This window comes from Rhincodon typus, chromosome 20 (assembly GCF_021869965.1).
Source record: "Rhincodon typus isolate 14 chromosome 20, sRhiTyp1.1, whole genome shotgun sequence".
NCBI classification, from domain to species: domain Eukaryota; kingdom Metazoa; phylum Chordata; class Chondrichthyes; order Orectolobiformes; family Rhincodontidae; genus Rhincodon; species Rhincodon typus.
The window spans coordinates 14954651-14974642 of record NC_063351.1 but is presented as its reverse complement, the minus strand read 5'-3'; the positions used below and the strand labels follow the sequence as shown (position 1 = coordinate 14974642).

Below are 19992 nucleotides of genomic sequence, written 5' to 3'. Positions count from 1 at the left end.
CGCACCTCATCCCTCACACCCCGTCCACGCAATAAGAACCAAAAAGAGAATCCCCCCTTGTCCTCACGTACCACCCCACCAACCTCCGGATCCAACGCATCATCCTCCGACACTTCCACCATCTGCAATCCGACCCCACCACCAAAGACATCTTTCCCTCCCCACCCTTATCTGCTTTCCGGAGGGACCACACTCTCCGTGACTCCCTTGTCCGCTCCACACTCCCCTCCAGCTCCACCACACCCGGCACTTTTCCCTGCAACCGCAGGAAGTGCTACACCTGCCCCCATACCTCCTCTCTCACACCCATCCCAGGCCCCAAGACGACTTTCCACATCAAGCAGATGTTCACCTGCACATCTGCCAATGTGGTATACTGCATCCGGTGTGGCTTCCTCTACATCGGGGAAACCAAGTGGATCTCGGGGACAGCTTTGCAGAACACCTACGCTCTATTCGCAATAAACAACTGCACCTCCCAGTCATGAACCATTTCAACTCCCCCTCCCATTCCTCAGACATGTCCATCCTGGGCCTCCTGCAGTGCCACAACGATGCCACCCGAAGGTTGCAGGAACAGCAACTCATTCCGCTTGGGAACCCTGCAGCCCAATGGTATCAATGTGGATTTCACAAGCTTCAAAATCTCCCCTCCCCCTACCGCAGCCCAAAACCAGTCCAGCTCATCCCTGCCTCCCTAACCTGTTCTTCCTCCCACCTATCCCCTCCTCAAGCCGCACCTCTCTCCTACCGACCAACCTCATCCCGCCCCCTTGACCTGTCCGTCCTCCCTGGACTGACCTATCCCCTTCCTAACTCCCCACCTACACTCACCTTTACTGGCTCCATCCCCGCCTCTTCGACCTGTTTGTTTCCTCTCCTCTATCCTTCTTATCCACCTCCCACTCTCTCCCTATTTATTTCAGAACCCCCTTCCCCTTCCCCTCCCCCTTTTCTGATGAAGGGTCGAGGCCCGAAACGTCAGCCTCTCTGCTCCTATGATGCTGCTTGGCCTGCTGTGTTCATCCAGCCCTGCACCTTGTTGTCTTGGGAGTAGATGATCAGCCATGATCTAATTGAATAGTGGAACAGGCTTGGAGAGCTTCTGATCTTTTGTTTGAGCTGGCAGTGAAAAGGGAGGTGTTAAACGGACAGCAGTATTATTGAGATTGGTACAGCATGAGAGAATTGGAATCTTGACAGTTGGTGAGGGAACTAGGGACAAAGCAGGGGAAATAGTGGTGAGAATGGCAAAAGAGGATGTGAAAGGAACAGGAAGTGATCCGAGCATTGATGTAGTCATGGGTGTGACTGAGAAAACATTAAGCTTGGAAAGACATGTCTTAGCTATCAAACTGAATACATTAAGTTTGCATACAAACAAGTCTGGAAAATCACAATGCAAAGAACTAGACAGCACAGGTACAGGCCCTATGGCCACCAAGCCAGGGCCAATTCCTAATCCTTATTTAGACCCTCTACTTATTGCCCGTACGTAGTTTCTATCCCTCTTCACCTCCTGTTCATGTGTCAATCAAGATACACCTTAAACATTGCTAATGTGCTGGCTTCTACCACCTACTTTGGCAGTGAGCTCCCCCCCCCAACCATGAAGCTGTGCCCTTTATAGGTGACCTTTCCATCTGGTGAAAAAGCCTCCAATTAACCACCCTGTCTGAATTTTTGTAGATCTTTATCAGGTCACCCCTTGGCCTCATGTTTTCAGTGAAAAGAATCTGCATTTGTCCAATTTTAATCCTTACCCAAAACTCCCAGACCAGGCAACATCTTGGTAAGCCTTCGCTGCCCACTCTGCAAAGCATCCACATCATTCTGGTAATATGGCAACCAGAACTGCTTGCAATCTCTCAAATGAGGCCTAACTAAAGTTCATTACAGCTGTACTTCCCAACTTCTACATTTGATGCCCTGGCCGATTAAGGTATACAGCATGCTTGCCTTCACTGGCTGTGTTGCTATTTTCAGGGATTGTGGACCTGTACACCCAGATTCCTGTATGTCAATGCTAAGGGTTCTGCCATTTATTGCATAATTTGCACCCAAATTTGAGCTTCCAAAACATATCACCTCACATTTGTCCAAATTAAACTCCACCTCCCATTTCTCTGCCCAAATCTGCTATTCTGCCAATTTCAGTGTCATCTGCAAACTTATCAGACCACCTACATTTTCCTCAGAATCATTTGTTTTCTTGTTTGTAATATAAACAGGTCCCAGCACTGATCCCCACACAACACTGCTAGCTACTGATCTTCATGTTGACAAGCACCCTTCCATCACTACTGTGCTATGGCCAAGCCAGTTTTGCATCCATCTACCCCACTCACTGCAGATCCCATGAGACTAACTTTTGGGCCAACCTACCATGATGTACCTTGTCAAAGTCCATGGAGAAAATATGCACAGTCCTTCTCAAACCATTCTTGAGATCTCAAAAAAAAACTCAACCAAACTGGTGAAGCATGACCTTGCCTGCATAAACCCATGCTGTCCATCACTAGCAGTTCCATTCACTTCAAAATACATATAAATCCTCCCAGTATCTTTGTCAAAAGCTTCCCCACCATTGACTTCAGACTCACCGACCTGTAATTACCTGGATTATCTGTGTTCAGGAAAGGAAAGGAAACGAAACGAAACGAAACAAAGCAACACTGGCCATTCTGCAGAACTTCAGCTGAGGCCAAAGAGAATGCAGAGACACTGTTAAGGTCCCAGCTATTTTCTTCCTTGCCTGCCACAGTATCCTGTGATAGATCCCACCTGATCTGGGGATCCATGTGATTAGATTGAGACAATACTTCCTCGTTCATTATGCTGACCTGCCCAAAAGTGCTTTCACACCATCCCCTAACTTCAACATCCTTCATATCCCTCCCTTTAGTGAATATCAATGTAATCATTAAAAGATCAGTGTCCCCCTTTTGGCACTCCTTCCTACTTTTGAAGTAGGTCAGTCAACAACTTGGTCTACATGCTTGTTTTTTTTTTGCAATGTCAGTTCTGTCTCAATTCCAGGCACTGAAGATTACAACCAAAATAAAAACAGAGTAGTGGATGGCTGTCTTAGCTAGTGAAGTAATGCTAATTTAGAAACATTCTTTTGAATTATGCAGTCAGCAGCTATGCTCACCATTGAGCTTGAAGGCAACTCCCAACCTTCATTACATGGATTTCACCTTTGAAAAATTTTAAAATACTATAAACATAAATGCCCACAATGGACTACCAATTAGAAATCAAAGTGGCTCAAATGTGTTAAATGACACGTGGCCAGAGCAAATGGAACTTGAACTAGGTCCTCTGGCTCATAACTAGAGACAATAGCATTACACCACAAGAGCCCTTTCCTGACAACTTGAATTTAGACCAAGTCAACAAGACATGGCGATGCCACCCGAAGGTTGCAGGAACAGCAACTCATATTCTGCTTGGGAACCCTGCAGCCCAATGGTATCAATGTGGATTTCACAAGTTTCAAAATCTCCCCTCCCCCCACCGCATCCCAAAACCAGTCCAGCTCGTCCCTGCCTCCCTAACCTGTTCTTCCTCCCACCTATCCCCTCCTCCCACCTCAAGCCGCACCTCCATCTCCTACCGACCAACCTCATCCCGCCCCCTTGACCTGTCCGTCCTCCCTGGACTGACCTATCCCCTTCCTAACTCCCTACTTACACTCACCTTTCCTGGCCCCATCCCCGCCTCGTCGACCTGTTTGTTTCTTCTCCACCTATCCTCTCCTCTATCCCTCTTCTATCCACCTCCCACTCTCTCCCTATTTATTTCAAAACCCCCTTCCCCTCCCCCTTTTCTGATGAAGGGTCTAGGCCCGAAACGTCAGCCTCTCTGCTCCTATGATGCTGCTTGGCCTGCTGTGTTCATCCAGCCCTGCACCTGTTGTCTCGGATTCTCCAGCATCTGCAGTTCCTACTATCCCCAACAAGACATCCAGGTATCCAGCAACCATGATGTCAGCCACCGGGATAAGCAGCTAATCATATCAACTCTCAGACAGACAACCAGGAAGTTAAAAGCAACAGCTGTGCTGCAGTTTTTAAAATATGCTGCTTACATAGAATTAGAAAAAGGCAAAATAGCAAACTTTAAGAGTCAAAAAGATAAGATGAGGGGCTATGCTCTGAAAGCTTCTGTTTTCAAATAAACTTGGACTATAACCTGGTGTCATGTGATTTCGGACCTTGTCCACCCCAGTCCAACACCAGCACCTCCATCGTTTGACTACAGAGAGCTTTTTCTGATCAGCTATATGCACTGTTTATAACAGTTACACATTACTTCAACAAGGTGCCACTTTTGCTTGTTTTTACAAAAGGCAGCAGGACTTGTCAACAAGTTGATTTCTAATTGATTTCAGTGTGGGGTTTTGGAGAGGGGGTGGTGTTGTGGTGGTGGTCGTCAGGGACAGAGATTTCAACAGCAAACCTTACAGAAAAGCCACATGTCCAAGTCTGGACTTTATTTTAGCCATTCATGGGGAACAGAGACTGGAGAATTGAAGCAGTTAGGGTTGTTTTCCTTGCAACAGAGAAGGAAGAGGGATGACACGATTGAGGGGGTACAGATAGTGCAGACAGGAGGGACCGTTTCGTTTTGCAGACAGTTCAAAAACCAGGGGTCATAGCTTTGGGCAAAGTTGCAGAAGCGTTAAAGTGAGGAAAGTTTTATGACGCAGGGGATGCTAGCGTCCAAAATACACTGCCTGAATTGACGGTGGAGGCAGAAACCCTAAGGGTCTTTTAAACATACCTGAATCTGCACCTTAAGCACTGTCAGCTGGATGGCTATAAGCAGTGTGCAGAAAGATTGGATTAGAAAGGATACCTGGGTGTCTTTGGGTCAGCATAGACAAGATAGCCTAGAAGAGGAGCGTTTGGCCTGTCACCTATGGTTCTAGGTCACTTCTGTCACTACCAGCACAAAAACAAGTGTGTCATTGATTATGGCCCAATTCAAGTTCAATGCCAATAGAACATCAGCACTTTAATAGTCACAGGATACTTGAAGAAAAGAATCTAAATATCCTAACTTTCAATAACATCAGCTTTTGCACTATAGTACATTTTGCAATTGAATCACTAGGTGAATGCAATGATTCTGCATAAACAGCAAATGAAGTGACATGGAAATTCATTTACAGTATTATTTTCAAGAGAATGTTTTGTTAGTCACCAAGCAGGATGTTGGTGAGAATGAATTCTCTGTTCAAACAAAAAAAAGACTAGGGGATTAAAGAGCCAAGTAGTTGACAGGGTGAGCCTTGTGGCTCAAGGTCAGCTCTAGGGTTCTCAGAACAGAGTAGAGTGATGTACATAATACTGAAGATTTGCCACTGTGTGCAGGGAGCTGCCAGTAAACCTGTAGAAGCCAGAATCATGAAGGCTGCATATCCACTGGAAACCTGGCATTAAAATATTTTAGTCATATTAGTGCATCAATGGCAAATACTGTACTGTTTTATTCCATTAGCTGCCTATTAAGTAATTTAGGCTGAAGTGTATTTAACTAAGAATCTACTTCAAAGTAATACAAAGGTCAAAGCAATGGAAGATCACAAAACTACCGAAATGATTCTGTCTAGAAGCCATCTCAGAGTAAAACAATCCAAAATTGCTGGAAAAAACTCAGGTCTGGTAGATTCTTGGAGTGAAAGCAAAGTTAATATTTCAGGTCCAGTAGCACTTCAACTTAAAAAAGTGAACTCTTGACTTGTACATACTTGGAATTTTACTGTGCTTAAATTAAAAAAGGTGATATTCATCAACACCAAGATTTGTACAATATTTTACAACACCTCCCCAGATCAAACCATACTGGTATAGTGGATAGTCCCTGTTGATTTTAGTTAGTCACAGAGCAAAGTCTTCAGAATGTGAAATCTTGTTGTGCAATTCTTTCCAATTCCTGAGAAAGATTTTTTAAAAGAGTTGCACTTGGTATCTATAAGAGGTATGCAGTGTTCCTGCATGATAAAACTTTTATCAAGCATGCCACTCAACAGAGTCAAGAAAACATTTTAACCACATCTGCATTTATACTGATACAAGTCAGACTAGAACACAAAGTTACTAGAAGTTGGAAGTAAATACATGAAATTGACTGAAAATACATACTTGTCTTTTCCGATTGTCTCATAGTCCTTAACCACAACAAGAATTGATGAAGAAGCATTTAGAGTCTGTCCCTTCAAGTCAAATTCTATTTTCTGCAGGTAGAAAACAAAGACAAATGGTCACTGATTGTTAGTTCCAAGTAACATCTCTTAAGCAATTTAGAATAAATCACCAAATTAACAATGGCTGAGTAACTGATATTTGAAACATTAGTGTTTGTGATCTACTCAACTCTAGATGAAGTACTAGTTAAATGTCTTCAGGTAGAGAGTTTTTCCATAAAAGCTTATTTCAGGGGATTTCTGCTAATTATATTCAGAACAATGGAGAATTATTACATAAAAATGCAGTCATGTAGACATGTAGTTTTGCAAACCAGTAGGTGTGATCCTTCACATCACCTTGCAATTTTACTTTTAAAGGTTCATTTAGTCTAAGCACTCTTCTTACCTCATTCCACACAGGGTTCAATTCATTGTCAATTGACTTGGTTTTTTTCTTCTCACCTAAAAGAGAAGTTGAAAATGTGTCACATTTGCACGTCATTTAAATGTAAAGCATGGCATGTTGAGTTCCAAATTTTAAAAGCGTTGCCTTTTTTTTTAAAAATAAGATTTATTCTCATTTCCCTTTCCATAAATGTAAAGGTAAACAGATCATTAACACTTGGTTAATACATTGAAGTCAATTGGTGTACTAGTTAGAATATTTACTTCATATTCCAGTATAAGCAAGCAACAATACAAGTCATGATTGTTCACTTGCTCCTATGCAAGTGATTCCATTCATTTTTAGCTGGTCTAATTACTTTGGCCAGGATCCCACTTGGTAGAGTTCCTATGTTCTACAAATCACACAGAATGTGCTGGATAGGGGAGAAAAGTAAAATATTTTATGACCAATCAGGAACTGTACTAGATTTAAATGTAGTTTAGACACATGTTATGCATTCAAATACAATGCTTCCTTTGGTTTAATTAGTTTTCTGCATGAACATTGATACCTCACCAGCCAGGTACACTATTCATTGAAAAAAAAAGTCAGTGAAAACTCATATGGTTCATATCTCACTTGTTCCACCAGCAGGCTAGATATGCTAACACATTGACTTGTCATTAGGAGGAACAACAGTTACATTACCACAGGAAACCGAGTAGGCCAGTTGATTTACTAGGGGAATGACCACAAAAAAAACACACCTCAGCAAATCACATGATGACTTAAGCAAAAAAAACAAGATAAAGGCAAACATTTGCCTCTGGAAAAATCTATTAACTTCCCTGCAGACATTCATATTTTGATGCACCATGAATTTCCTATTTTGATTCTTTCATTTAGGTAATATTCTCTCTTGTTCCCAGCAGTTTGTAGACAATCTTTTCTGGGTATACCTACCTTGAAGTTCTGCTCATCTCCAGTGGGACTTCATTTTAATCTTTTGGCTTGTTCACCTTCACTGTTTTCTATTTCCCTCCTCGTGCTTGATTAAATATTTGCCAAAACTCACCTAACAGCCACATTTCCTTTCCCAGTGGCTGTCTCCAGCTCTGCCTTACCCCATGCAAATTCCAACTAGAGTGTGTCATAGAACGGTACAGCACAGAAACAGACCCTTCGGTCCAACTTGTCCATGCTGATGAGATATCCCAAGTTAATCTAGTCCCATTTGCCAGCATTTGGCTCTTATCCCTGTAAACCCTTCTTATTCATATACCCATCTAGAGGCCTTTTAAAAATGTTCTAATTCTACTAGCCTCAACCACTTCCTCTAGCAGATCATTCCATTCACACACCACCTTGAGAAAGTGCTGCCCCTTAGGTCTTTTTTTTAAAAAAAAACCCCTTTTCCTTCTTGCCTTAAACCTACACCCTCTGGTTTTGGACTTGCTCACCCAGGGGAAAGACCTTGCCTATTTACCCTATCCACACCCCTCTAATAAGATCATCCCTCAGTCTCTGATGCTCAAAGGAAAATAGCCCCAGCCTAGTCAGCCTCTCCTTTTAGCTTAAACCTTCCAATCTTGGCAACATCCTTGTAAGTCTTTTCTGAACCCTTCCAAGTTTCACAACATCTTTTCTACAGAAGGGCGACCAGAATTGACTGCAGTATATAGAAGTGGCCTAGCCAATGTCCTGTGCAGCTGCAATATGAGCGCTCAACTCTTATGGTCAGTGCACTGACTAATAAAGGCTGATGCTCCATCCTTCATGGAAGAAATTCCCTCAGGATTGCCGGCATCTCCAGGACATCCAATGCTCCTCAGACAGTGGTTCTTGCCACATCCCGAGATCCACACACTAACATGCACATTTACTTCTCTCCATCAGCACTGCCTAATGCCATCTTGAAGCGGTCCTCCTTCAGTTTCACTGTCATTCGATGCCTTCACTACACCCCCACAATTACCACTTCCTTTCAGCTGTTATGGAATACAACTTAAAATCTTAGATACCCAACACCCTCTGAAATCTTCCTCCCAACTCCATCCCTTCTTCTAACCCCTCATCATATTCACTGCAAATTCTTCTGTTCCTCTCTGCTGAGCTATCTATGCCCAGCAAAGAACTTAGATTTATCCCTTTACAACCCCACCCTAATGAACTTTGGGGATGACAGTGAACTTTTCTTCCATCACCTTTGCCTCCATGCGTTCTTCTTTTGGCAAGAGTCCTCTCCTTGCTCCACAGATCCTTTCACCCAATTCTCCCCATGCAGCCTCTTAGCTAGTCTTGATCTCTTCATCAAGAACTGTTGATGTGACATTGGGTAAGGAGAACAGAGAAATTAGTGGCCATTCTAATTTATCTTCCTCAACTTGCTGCATTCCATTCTCATTTCTAACCCTAGCTTTTATCAAACTTGCCGACAAGAGACTTGTGCTGTTGTCTAGCACATCTAGTTCTGACTTGGAGGCTGCTGCCAACTCTTACTTCCTTATCTCCCTGTCAACCATGACCCCACTACTGATTATTAAGCTATTTCCAGGACAGTTAGTGATCTCATTTCCTCTGGTGGCCTCCCTTCTTCAGCTTCCCACCTCAAATCCTCATTTCCCACACAGCCTCCTTCAAAACTTTCAAAGAAAAATACCAACACTGCCCTGGTAGGCCCAGCCTGCCCCACTGAACTTATTTTGGCATAAGTTGACTGTTTTACCCCTCTCCTTCAGTCTCTTCCCATTTATTCACAATTCTTCTGGACACTTTACCCTGATCCATTTCTCCATCACTAACAGTTCTTCATCCCACCTTCCCATGCAATCATAGGAGGTGCAACATGCCTTTTCACTATCCAAAGCTGCAAAAATACCTTCCAGATGAAGCAGTTCACTTGCATTTCTTTCAATCTGCTCCATGATATTCACTACTCAATGCAATATCCTCTACATCGGTGACACTAAATGCAGAAAGGATGACTGCATTGTGGAACAGCTCCCTTGAATCCTAACAAGGATGCTGAACTTCTAGTTGCTTGCCATTTCACTAATGAATCTTGCTGTCACGTTGACATTCCCATCCCAATCCTACTGCAGTGTTCCAGTGAAGCCCATCAAAAGCTGAAGGAATAGCAGCTCATTTCCCAGTCAGAGCAAGAACTGCAGATGTTGCAGTCAGTGACAACACAATATAGACCTGGAGAAACAGCAGGCCAGGCAGCAGAGGAGCAGGAAAGTTGACGATTCGTGTCAGGACCCTCCTTTTCCTGCTCCTCTAATGGTACCTGGCCTGCTGTGTTCCTCCAGCTCCACACTTGTCTCATTTCTCAGTTAGACATTTTACAATCTTCAGAACTCAATATTCAGTTCAGCAAGTTCATAACATCCACTGTCACCCCAAATTCTTCTCCCTAGTACCTAGTCTGTCTATTGTTGGCATTGCTCTCAGTGGAGTGGACACTCTTCTTTTCACACCTATCAGTTCATCCAGTTTACATCTCAATCTCTGTTACCACCACTATTAATCCCATTGTCTTGTGCTCTGCTTTCTGTCACCTTCTGTTCCACAGAGTCCTCCGCTCTACACCACAAGTGCACCATGAACTAAAGCCAAGACGTAATTGGTTTGGAAGATTGGTCAGCAGATGTAAAACCTATGGATGACCAGATTCAATATTAAGTACACTACAGGAGAGCATGTTCTGAGATGTGCATGTGGGGCAATAGTTTGGAATTTAAGGGGAACTTCATTTAATAACATACTTGTTACATGTTTGTGTTTAAAAAATCTCCACATGCAAGTTCTTAAAATCTGCAAGGATTTACCATAGCTACTGTGCTTGGAGGGCTCCTTGAAGGATAAAATTGGCAAAGCATGCTCCTTGAAAGGCAAAATTCAAACCCAACTGGAAAAAGACTGGAAGGCATCATCATCTGACCCAAGTTAGAACAGATCTTTGTCTTCTTTCTGCTTATGTTTATCCCATTAAAAATTCTTTAATCACGGATTTACTTGAATCATAAGTGATCATGTCAATTGTTAATTTCAGCTGTTTTGGACTTGATCTTGTGACGTACAGAAGTACTGCTAGGCAACGCAATGGCCTAGTGGTATTATTGCAAGACAATAATCTAGGATGCCACAATGTTCTGAGGACTTTGGTTCAAATCCATCATTGCCTAATCATAATTCAATAAAAATTGAAGCATTGTTTAAGGATTTTTGTGTAGTGGTAGTGTCCATACTTCTGAGCCAGGAGACCCAGGTTCAAAACTCCACCTGCGCGTAAGGCGTGTAATAATATCTTGGAACAGGTTGGTTAGAAAATATAAAAGAAGCACTGCTGGATTAGGACATTAGGATGTAAACAACAACAGATTGCTTAACAGCAACTAACTTAAAACAAACATAGAACATAACAGCGCAGTACAGGCCCTTCGGCCCTCGATGTTGCGCCGACCTGTGAAACCAATCTGAAGCCCATCCAACCTAAACTATTCCATTATCATCCATATGTTTATCCAATGACCATTTACATGCCCTTAATGTTGGCGAGTCTACTATTTTTGCAGGCAGGGCATTCCACGCCCTTACTACTCCGAGTAAAGAAACTACCTCTGACATCTGTCCTATATCTATCACCCCTCAATTTAAAGCTATGTCCCCTCGTGCTAGCCATCACCATCCGAGGAAAAAGGCTGCCACTGTCCACTCTATCTAATCCTCTGATCATCTTGTATGTCTCTATCAAGTCACCTCTTAACCTTCTTCTCTAACGAAAACAGCCTCAAGACCCTCAGCCTTTCCTCATAAGACCTTCCCTCCATACCAGGCAACATCCTGGTAAATCTCCTCTGCACCCTTTCCGATGCTTCCACATCCTTTCTATAATGCGGTGACCAGAACTGTACGCAATACTCCAAGCGGGGCTGCACCAGAGTTACCATTGGAAGTGAAATAAATATCATTCTACTCACAGGTTAAACAAAGCTCACGTATACATTAAATTCAGCAATGCCCTGTAAATGGCAAATTTAAAATTTCCTTAGTTGGAAAGATATTAATTTTCAAATACCTGAAAAAAGTGGAAATTAATCTTGGTCAGGATCACACAAGTTGCCTGTTTATATGCCCAACAGTTGAGTTGCACTGAAGTCAACAACTTCAAATATGTTTAAGTATGCAGATGACAAGCCTTCAACTTCAAGATTGAAACACAAATTAGGTGCAGGAATAGGCCATTTGGCTACATCAAGCTTGCTCTGCCATTCATTACGATCATGGTTAATTATCCAACTCAATAGCAGGTTCTGATTCTCTATGCCACCCCCACCCCCATACACTTTGATCCCTTAACCCCAAGGGCTATATCCAACTCCTTGAAGTTATACAATGTTTGGGCAACAACTGAAGTAGTCAATGCCATAGGGTCAGCGCACACTGGTTGAAGTTTTTCCTCATTTCAGTGCTTAATGGTTTACCATACATCCTTGGTCTGTGACTCCTGATTCTGAACTCACCCACCATCAGGAACACCCTTTCAGGATTTATCCTGTATACAGTCCTGTTAGAAATTTAGGGGCTTCTAGGAGATTCTCCTACCTCTTCCGAATACATTCGGAACCAATTCAACTTCTCTCCAAATGTCAGTTTTGCCATCCAAGGAATCAATATATTAAACCTCCACTACACTTTAAAAAAGCAGGAGCATCCTTCCTCAGAAAGGACATCAAAACTGCACAGTATTCCAGGTGTGGTCTCACCAAGGCACTGTATAAATGCAGCAAGACATCTCTGCTCCTGCACTCAAATTCTCTCCCAATCAAGGGTAACATACCATTTAGCTTCTTTAGCACATGTATGCCTACACTCAGTAACTGGTTACAAGGACACCCATTCTTGTTGCATATTACTGTTTGAAAGTAAATACAGGAAGACAGATTAGATGGCTCTCAGTAGATAACTTTGCATTGCAGTTTATCTGCCAAACGTTTGCCCACTCCTTCAACTTGTCCAAATCACATTAAAATATCCCTGCATCTTCCTCACCCACAAATCTGGAGATAACATTTAAATAATTTCTTTATATTGTGAATTTCTGGGGTCCAAGCACTTATCCCATTAGTCACTGCCTACCATTCAGAAGTAGATCTATTCATTCTCTCTTTTACAGACTGCTATCCAGTTTGGTCCCAAATCAATACATTATCCCCATACTGAGACTAATTTTACACAATCTTATTTTAGGCTTTGTTGAAAGCTTGAAAATCCAAATTACCACCCCCCCACTGGCTCCCCTTCAAGTCTATTAGTTCAATTCTCAAAAGTATCCCAGTAGATTTGTCAAGCGTGCTCACTGACTCAAAGTGATTTGTGACATTGACAACTGGTGAAATTACAAACTAATGTACATCACACACAGATGCACAGGACAGATATTTGCAACTGGAGCAATTAGGTCCAAATTAGGATTGGGCCAGATGATGGATGGGCTAATTGTCTCAATGGAAATGTCCTCACTGGGGATCCTGTATTTAACAAGAACCTTTTCAACAATTCTACCAGTGTTTAGTTTTCAGACAAGTTATCATTAAATGTTTAAGATCACTAGAAGAAAACAGGCACTTGTTACTAGTGAAAATATTGCATTTTAAATTTTAGAAGATAACCAATATTAATTATTGAAACAGGTCAACTTAATCTCTCAAATACAAAGAGATAACTTTTTAAGAAATAAAATCTCAAAAGAAGGTTACAGACACATTTCATCTGATTGAAACAAAACCCTTGGGAAGTTCTATAATTAGCATTTATAGATTTTTCCCTTCCTATTAAAATAGTTTTAACAAAGTACAGTTACACATTTGCCCACTACCTTTTGGGCCAGTCTCTTTTCTCCCTCCACCACCTAACTGTTTCAGACTATGGCAAACTGAAAGGAACAGGGAGGGAGAGGGGCAGTGGGCTTCACAGTCAAATAAGATAACGTTCCAATTTCATTATACCATATATAACTGCAGTAAGTGGGCAAAAGTGGCAGGAACCTATGGATTTGCTGTTCCTTGACCTGAGGCAATGTGCTTAAATTGTCACAGCCAGGTGGAGATTACTTGACTCAGTGATAAGCCAGGATGCTAGTCTCCACGACTCAGCAAGTCGAGAAGTAAAAAGTTTGCACTGATATAGGGGCAAAAACAAAAGCTGTCCCTCCACCTAAAAAAAATACAATCCTAGTTTTCCACTGGATAAACTTGTGCGTGTTGGAGTTGGTGGACTCCTGCTTGTTTACATAACAAGGACAAAGCGAGTCTGACAATAGTAACTAGGCCTACAATAAAATTAGACAGGATTACACAAAAGTGGGAAAGAAAGGAACCCGTGCTGGAGCTTTCGCTTCTGGTTTGTTGTGTTCAACCGAGAAGTGTTAGTCGGCAACATTAGCCCTATTCGTTTAGGTAGAGATCGAATTCGTCCTCTACCCACAATGTAAAAAAAAAAACTGGAAAAAGTTTTTTCCTGACGTTTCTTAAAAAAAGTTAAGAAAAACATAGGGCTTAGGAGTTCTGTTCTAAAGTTAAGTCGGATTTTTAACTACAAAACAACCCAAAAGAGAAGTGAGTCATTCCACTGGAATGAACTTCAGCAGTTTCCAAGCTTAAAAACTTTCCGATGAATAATAGGGAGACGGCCACACCTTTAAAGGAACATGAATTCAACAGAGTTTGCTACTTGATTTGAAGGGGATGGTGGTGTGTGGAAAAGAGACAGTGGTGGTTTAAAACTATTCTGTATATGTTCTGGTGCGAGAAGCAAGAAGATCGATGCCTTTCTGAATAAGTTAAAACAGTTTTGGGTGGAGGGGTGAAAACATTACTTCACTCTGCATCCACAAGCTTAAGCAATGAAGTAGCTACTTTACAATATTCTTATTAAACAGCAATTTACAAGGAGAATTACACAGTCTTAACCCTGCTCCAACTCCAGCGGGTTCTTGTTTTATCATAGGCTGCAGGTTTTTAAATACACGTTTGGTGCATTGTTCGATTCTATTTTCACACACACTCACCTTTGAAAGTGACCGACGCTATTGGGTCGGGAGTTCCAAATTTTGAGTCAGGAAGATTACTGGCGGATTCTACTATAATTCGCAGCATCTCGAAATCCCCAGCAGCAGAGACAGATGTTTACAGCAATAGCATTCAGGCTGACATCTTTAACATTCTGTCAGCTTAGCCAGCAGTGAAAGGGGAACTGGTTACCAAAGCCTCCTTAGCTAGATATACAGCATTTGAGGCGGATTGGTTACCACACCTGTAAACTAATACCTGCGTCACCTAATAGAGGGCTAGCACCGGCAAAGAGACGGCAAAGCTCATACTTGAAAAGAAACCATTGCCACGTAACGCGAGGGTGAAAACTAACTTCCCAAAAATAGTGGAAAATTCATAGACACGCCTCAGGGAAGCTGTTTTAAGCGTCACAGCTGAATAGCGATTGTTTATGGTAAACCCATATCATGTGCTCCAATAACTATTGACAAGGTCAGCCAGTAAAACCAATCCCTGTCTCCCCCTGTCAACAAGGTGGGGGGTTATTTCGGGTTCAGGTTACAACCAGACTTTTTATTTGGCTTCTTCAAATCTGAGTAACTCCACGGCACAATATTTGCTACTTTCTGGAGTTAATCACGACCCCCTACTCTGATCAGGTTAGAAATCAACCCATTTTCTGCACAAAGCCACAGCATGCTAAAATGCTGATTCAATGAAATCACAGCCACTGCAGACACCTATCGCTTTCCCAGTTCTGCATTCATTTGCTGTTTCACCTGAAAGGGAGGAATCTTAGATGAATGGCAGTGATCCTAGCCAATAACATCAAGAAAAAAATGCCAAATCTTTATTAAGACGATCGTTAATAAATTGTAGATGTTTACTTACGACAATAAATATCACTTGTGTACTCAGGTAACTAACAAGATTGACAAATGCCACAAAGAACGTTATCACTTCTTTTGTTTCAGCTCATAAACATTGCCTATTAAAAATTTTGAGTCGTTTCTCCCTTTCCAGTCCTTGGTACTTCAGTTTCTGTGTTTTAAGTTCCTCTCCATAGTGGTCAGGAGACTGAATGCCGTGAAATTCTGCAGTGTGAAAAGCAAGGGGCCATTTAACTGGTGGAATGTCTGATTCCTCAAAATAACTTCAAAAGCCTATAATTCTTACAATGTCATTGCTTTGAGTTTCTTTGAAGTTTGGAGCCAAGTATGACTCTTCTTCAGAATGTCTTAAGAAGTCTTACTGGATTTAAAACATTAACTCTGTTTCTGTCACTACAGACGCTGCCAGACTTCTTGTATTTCTTCAGACTTGCCTGTTTGTTTCAGATTTTAGATTGGATTTTATTGTCAAGTGTACCTGAGTACAAGAGTTCAGTGAAACGTATACAGAGTGATCACTGTCCAACATCATCTTAGAGCAAAATAGTTAGAATTAAAAACAGGAGCCGAAATTAAAGTAATAGAAACAAAAGGAGAAGAAAATGTCCAGATCACCCTTGGCACTGCTGCTGCCATGAGTCTTGAGCAGGGCTCACCAACGTAGCCTGAGCTGGCACCCACCAATGCTGCCACCGCTGCAACCACTTGAGGCTTGCGCCTCACTGTTGCATGGGCCGGATCCATCAACATCAAAGTCCCCACACTCTGGTACCATCACTCGCCATTGGGCCCACCTTGCCGACACCATCTTGGAATCAATTGAAGTATCAGAGTCCACAACATTCTTGAACAAATGCAAGAAGTAACCCTTTGAGCCAGTGCTGACATCAGAGCAGCTGTCGACACCAGTGCCGTCACCACCACCTCCGGTTATGTGCTGGTCCCACCAATGTTGAAGTTGCTACACTCCAGCGCTATCTGTCACCACAGGGCCCACACTCGCTGCTGTTGCCAATGCTGCCAGTTCTGCTGCAGCTAAGTTCCCCAAAGCAAAAAGCAGAAGCTAAGATTTCCAGCATCTGCAGTATTTTGCATTCATTTTATTTAATCAATTTATTTCTTTTATTATTTATTTTATGTATTACATTTCTCTGCAATTGAATTGTGCTAATTTATAATCTGGTCTACATTACTTCAATCTCAGTTTCAGTCCCTCTGATAAGTACTATTGTGTTTAAATGAATTCTGATTGATCTGTGAGTGAAATAGTTTCTTGTTGGGTTTACGTTAACGCCTGGTGATTTAAAAATGTGTCTGTCTCTACAAAATCACATGAACCATTTCAAGTTTTGCTATTGTGTGTCTCTGAATCATCTTCTACAGTGACAACCCACTATGCATTTCCATGTGCTGATTCCTTCACATGTGACAAATCACAAAGGAATATAGACATTCAATATTTTGCCACAAGTGTTGCAAGCCGTTCAGATAACCAGATGATCTTATCAATAGATAGGATGGTGATCTTTATTTATCTGTTCCATTGTCTCAATGTCTTTGCTGATGGCCAGAGTAACAAAGTTTTTTTTAAGTTGTAAAAGTTATCTTTAAAGAGTAGGGATACATTCATCTCCCCGAGAACAACATACATTTAATAAATTCACCTATATTGTTCTTTCACTATAATTTATGTTAATCACAGATTGCTTTTCAAAAAAAACTCTTTTATGGGATATGGGTGCTATAGCTAAGGACAGCATTTATTGCCTATCACTAACAGATCCTGAGACGGAGTCACATGCAGGTCAGATGAGGTAAGGACAGTAGATATCCTTAGCTGAAAGATATAGTTAACCAGATGGATTTTCTCAGTTACCATTAGTCAGACTAACATTCTATTCATTTTCAATTAATTAAAATTGCTAACTAACTGAATTTCCACCAGCTGCAATGGGGTTTGAACTTACGTTTCCAAAGCAGAATCTTGGACCACTGGATTACTAGCTAAATTACATTACCACTACACCATCATCTCCACACAACTAGGTCACCTTTCCCCCTCTTTTGAATCATGCCCTGATAATTTAATTCTAGTTCTACTAAGAAGCATATTTCAGACAAATTTTCATTTGGCAGTGTGATTTTCTTGTATTAATCTTGGATCCTTAATAATGTCCTCTCATTCTATTTTACCATCCCATCAAAAATTATTCTGTCTCATTCATGAACTCTGGAGGAACTTACTGTCCAAAAAGATATAAAACAGATTAAATATGTCCTGTTGATCACAGGTACATTGCAGAATCAAAGAAACATTTTGTGAAAGGTTTGTATCTTACACTCAGCACAATAGTTTGCAAAATACCAATTTACACAGTGCTCAACATTAGATGTGATTCTGCAATTGGACATAATTTGCTAGATAATACCAATTTTAGATAAAACCAATAATTACTGCATTGAAAAAGTGCTGGTTAGTTGACAAGTAAAGTCGATGTAAAGTAAACGTAGCAATGGAGAATGTGCCAGATAATGATGATTATCAGTTAAATGCCAGGTATTGTTTAAATTTTGAAATAGGAAAGTTGACTGACTAGTCAAGGTATTAATCTGGGAAATTATCCAGCAAATGGCTGTCACCTAGTTTGCTCAGATGAATACATTCACTGCATGTACATATTCCTTCTGTCCACAAAGAACAGAGCCCTGTGTATTAATATGGAAACATCTCAAACAATCAGAGTCAACATGCTCCTCAATCAACGCTCTTCCAGTAGAAACAAGTGCACCACACTGCAAGCCTGACTGCTAATGTTAAATTGGTTGTCAGTGTAATTCTTCACAGTCAGGATTAACCAGCAAATGCTGTCTAACTGCAGATTCACATCTAACCTTGAGCACAATGTTATGGACTCTGCAAGCGCAGGTTGGTTGGGGTACAGTCAGTACTTTGCTTTTTGTGAATGGCCAAAGAGATATGCTGTTTGATATCATCCAAGCTTTGGGACTTATGACCTATATACACAGCCTACCTCACACCAACACTGAAATTCATATACCCACTTTACACATTTGTATGATAGGCAAAATACCTTTTTGACTTGATGGCAGACCCCTGTTAGTGGAAAACACATCTTGTGCTGCTACTACATAGTAGTTGTGGGAAATAGCTGAGATACCTTACAGAAAGACTGGGCCACTTTCCCAGATAAAAAGTAATGGCCTTAGGGATCGTCATGAGTTCGCAGAATAGATTACATGAAATTATTTGATCTGGTAACCATTCTCCTGCAGGATGGCTTTGATGTGACGTGATGTAGCAAGCTTGCATAGTGAACAAATGAGTGAATTTAAGATCATTCCTTTTAGTTCTGAAAGTTGTCTGTCTTACCTTGGATTATCCTGGAAAGATAAGCTTTCTCAACATTTGTGCAACAGATGACGTTGCGTCATGCTGTGCTAACAAGCCCAGTAGATTAATCCATGAACATTATGCACATTGATAAAATCATAAATTATCCAGCACTACAAATCTGTTATTTCCTGTTAAAGTCACATTTGGACAACTTTTGATGGCTCACTGAATGGACTTAATCCAGAGTACTTACTGTGCACCCTTGCAAGAACCAAAAAGGGGTGTTTCACAGTGAACTTTATTCTTCTGGTTTTGTAAGATGATGGTTGCAACATTTTTTTTAAAGCGATCTCAAGTTCTTGGTTAACTGTCATGGCATTTTCACTAGGCCAGGGGACGATTTAAACTGCATCAAGAAAAGGTAATATATAGCTGTGATCCAATTAAAACAAAATGTTTTAAAAAGATCTGTTCTTTATAACTGAGTAGGTAAGCTTTAGTAAAAAATCAATCAACACCTATATCGTTAACTTAAAATGAGATACCATTTTTTACCAATTCTAGATCCACAATTCTAAATTGAAATAAATACTCTAAATCATTACATTCAAATATTCATGAAATTTAGACATAAATCTCTAAAATGGGTTAGGAACTCAAATGACAAAAACCAAAAACATAACACAAGGTTCTCACACATTTCTGAAGAAGGGTCTAGACCCGAAACATCAGCTTTCCTGCTCCTCTGATGCTGCTTGGCCTGCTGTGTTCATCCAGCTCTACACCTTGTTATCTCAGATTCTCCAGCATCTGCAGTCCCACTATCTCTGTTCTCACAAATAATATGTGTTTAAACACAGAACGATCACACATTTAGAACGTGAGAATTACTGCAGAACAGAGTCATGCTGTTTATGCTTTTCATCCTGCACTCATCTGGACAGATGCATGAATGCCATATTTCAGAGGGAGCAACAATTTTTACTGCATGAAAAAAGAATGCTGATTGATTGGCAAGTTGGTTTTGATTGGTTGAGGTGTTGCCATGAAGAATGCAGCAGTATATGTAAGAAGCTCCAAGTTGGAATGACTGAGGAAATAAACTGCAC

General features: G+C 41.3%; 1 protein-coding gene across 1 annotated transcript in view; it reads right to left on the bottom strand.

The window, feature by feature from the left end:
- The window catches only part of LOC109936026 (myoferlin), a 194232-nt gene extending 179163 nt beyond the window's left edge, over nucleotides 1-15069 (bottom strand). The window contains exons 1-3 of the mRNA XM_048609170.1: nucleotides 14656-15069; nucleotides 6603-6658; nucleotides 6153-6244 (exon numbers count right to left, since the gene is read on the bottom strand). Coding sequence (XP_048465127.1) covers nucleotides 6153-6244; nucleotides 6603-6658; nucleotides 14656-14743 — 236 coding nt within the window. The 5' untranslated portion in view covers nucleotides 14744-15069. The remainder of the gene's footprint in view (nucleotides 1-6152; nucleotides 6245-6602; nucleotides 6659-14655) is intronic.
- Between the last annotated feature and the right edge of the window lie 4923 nt (nucleotides 15070-19992).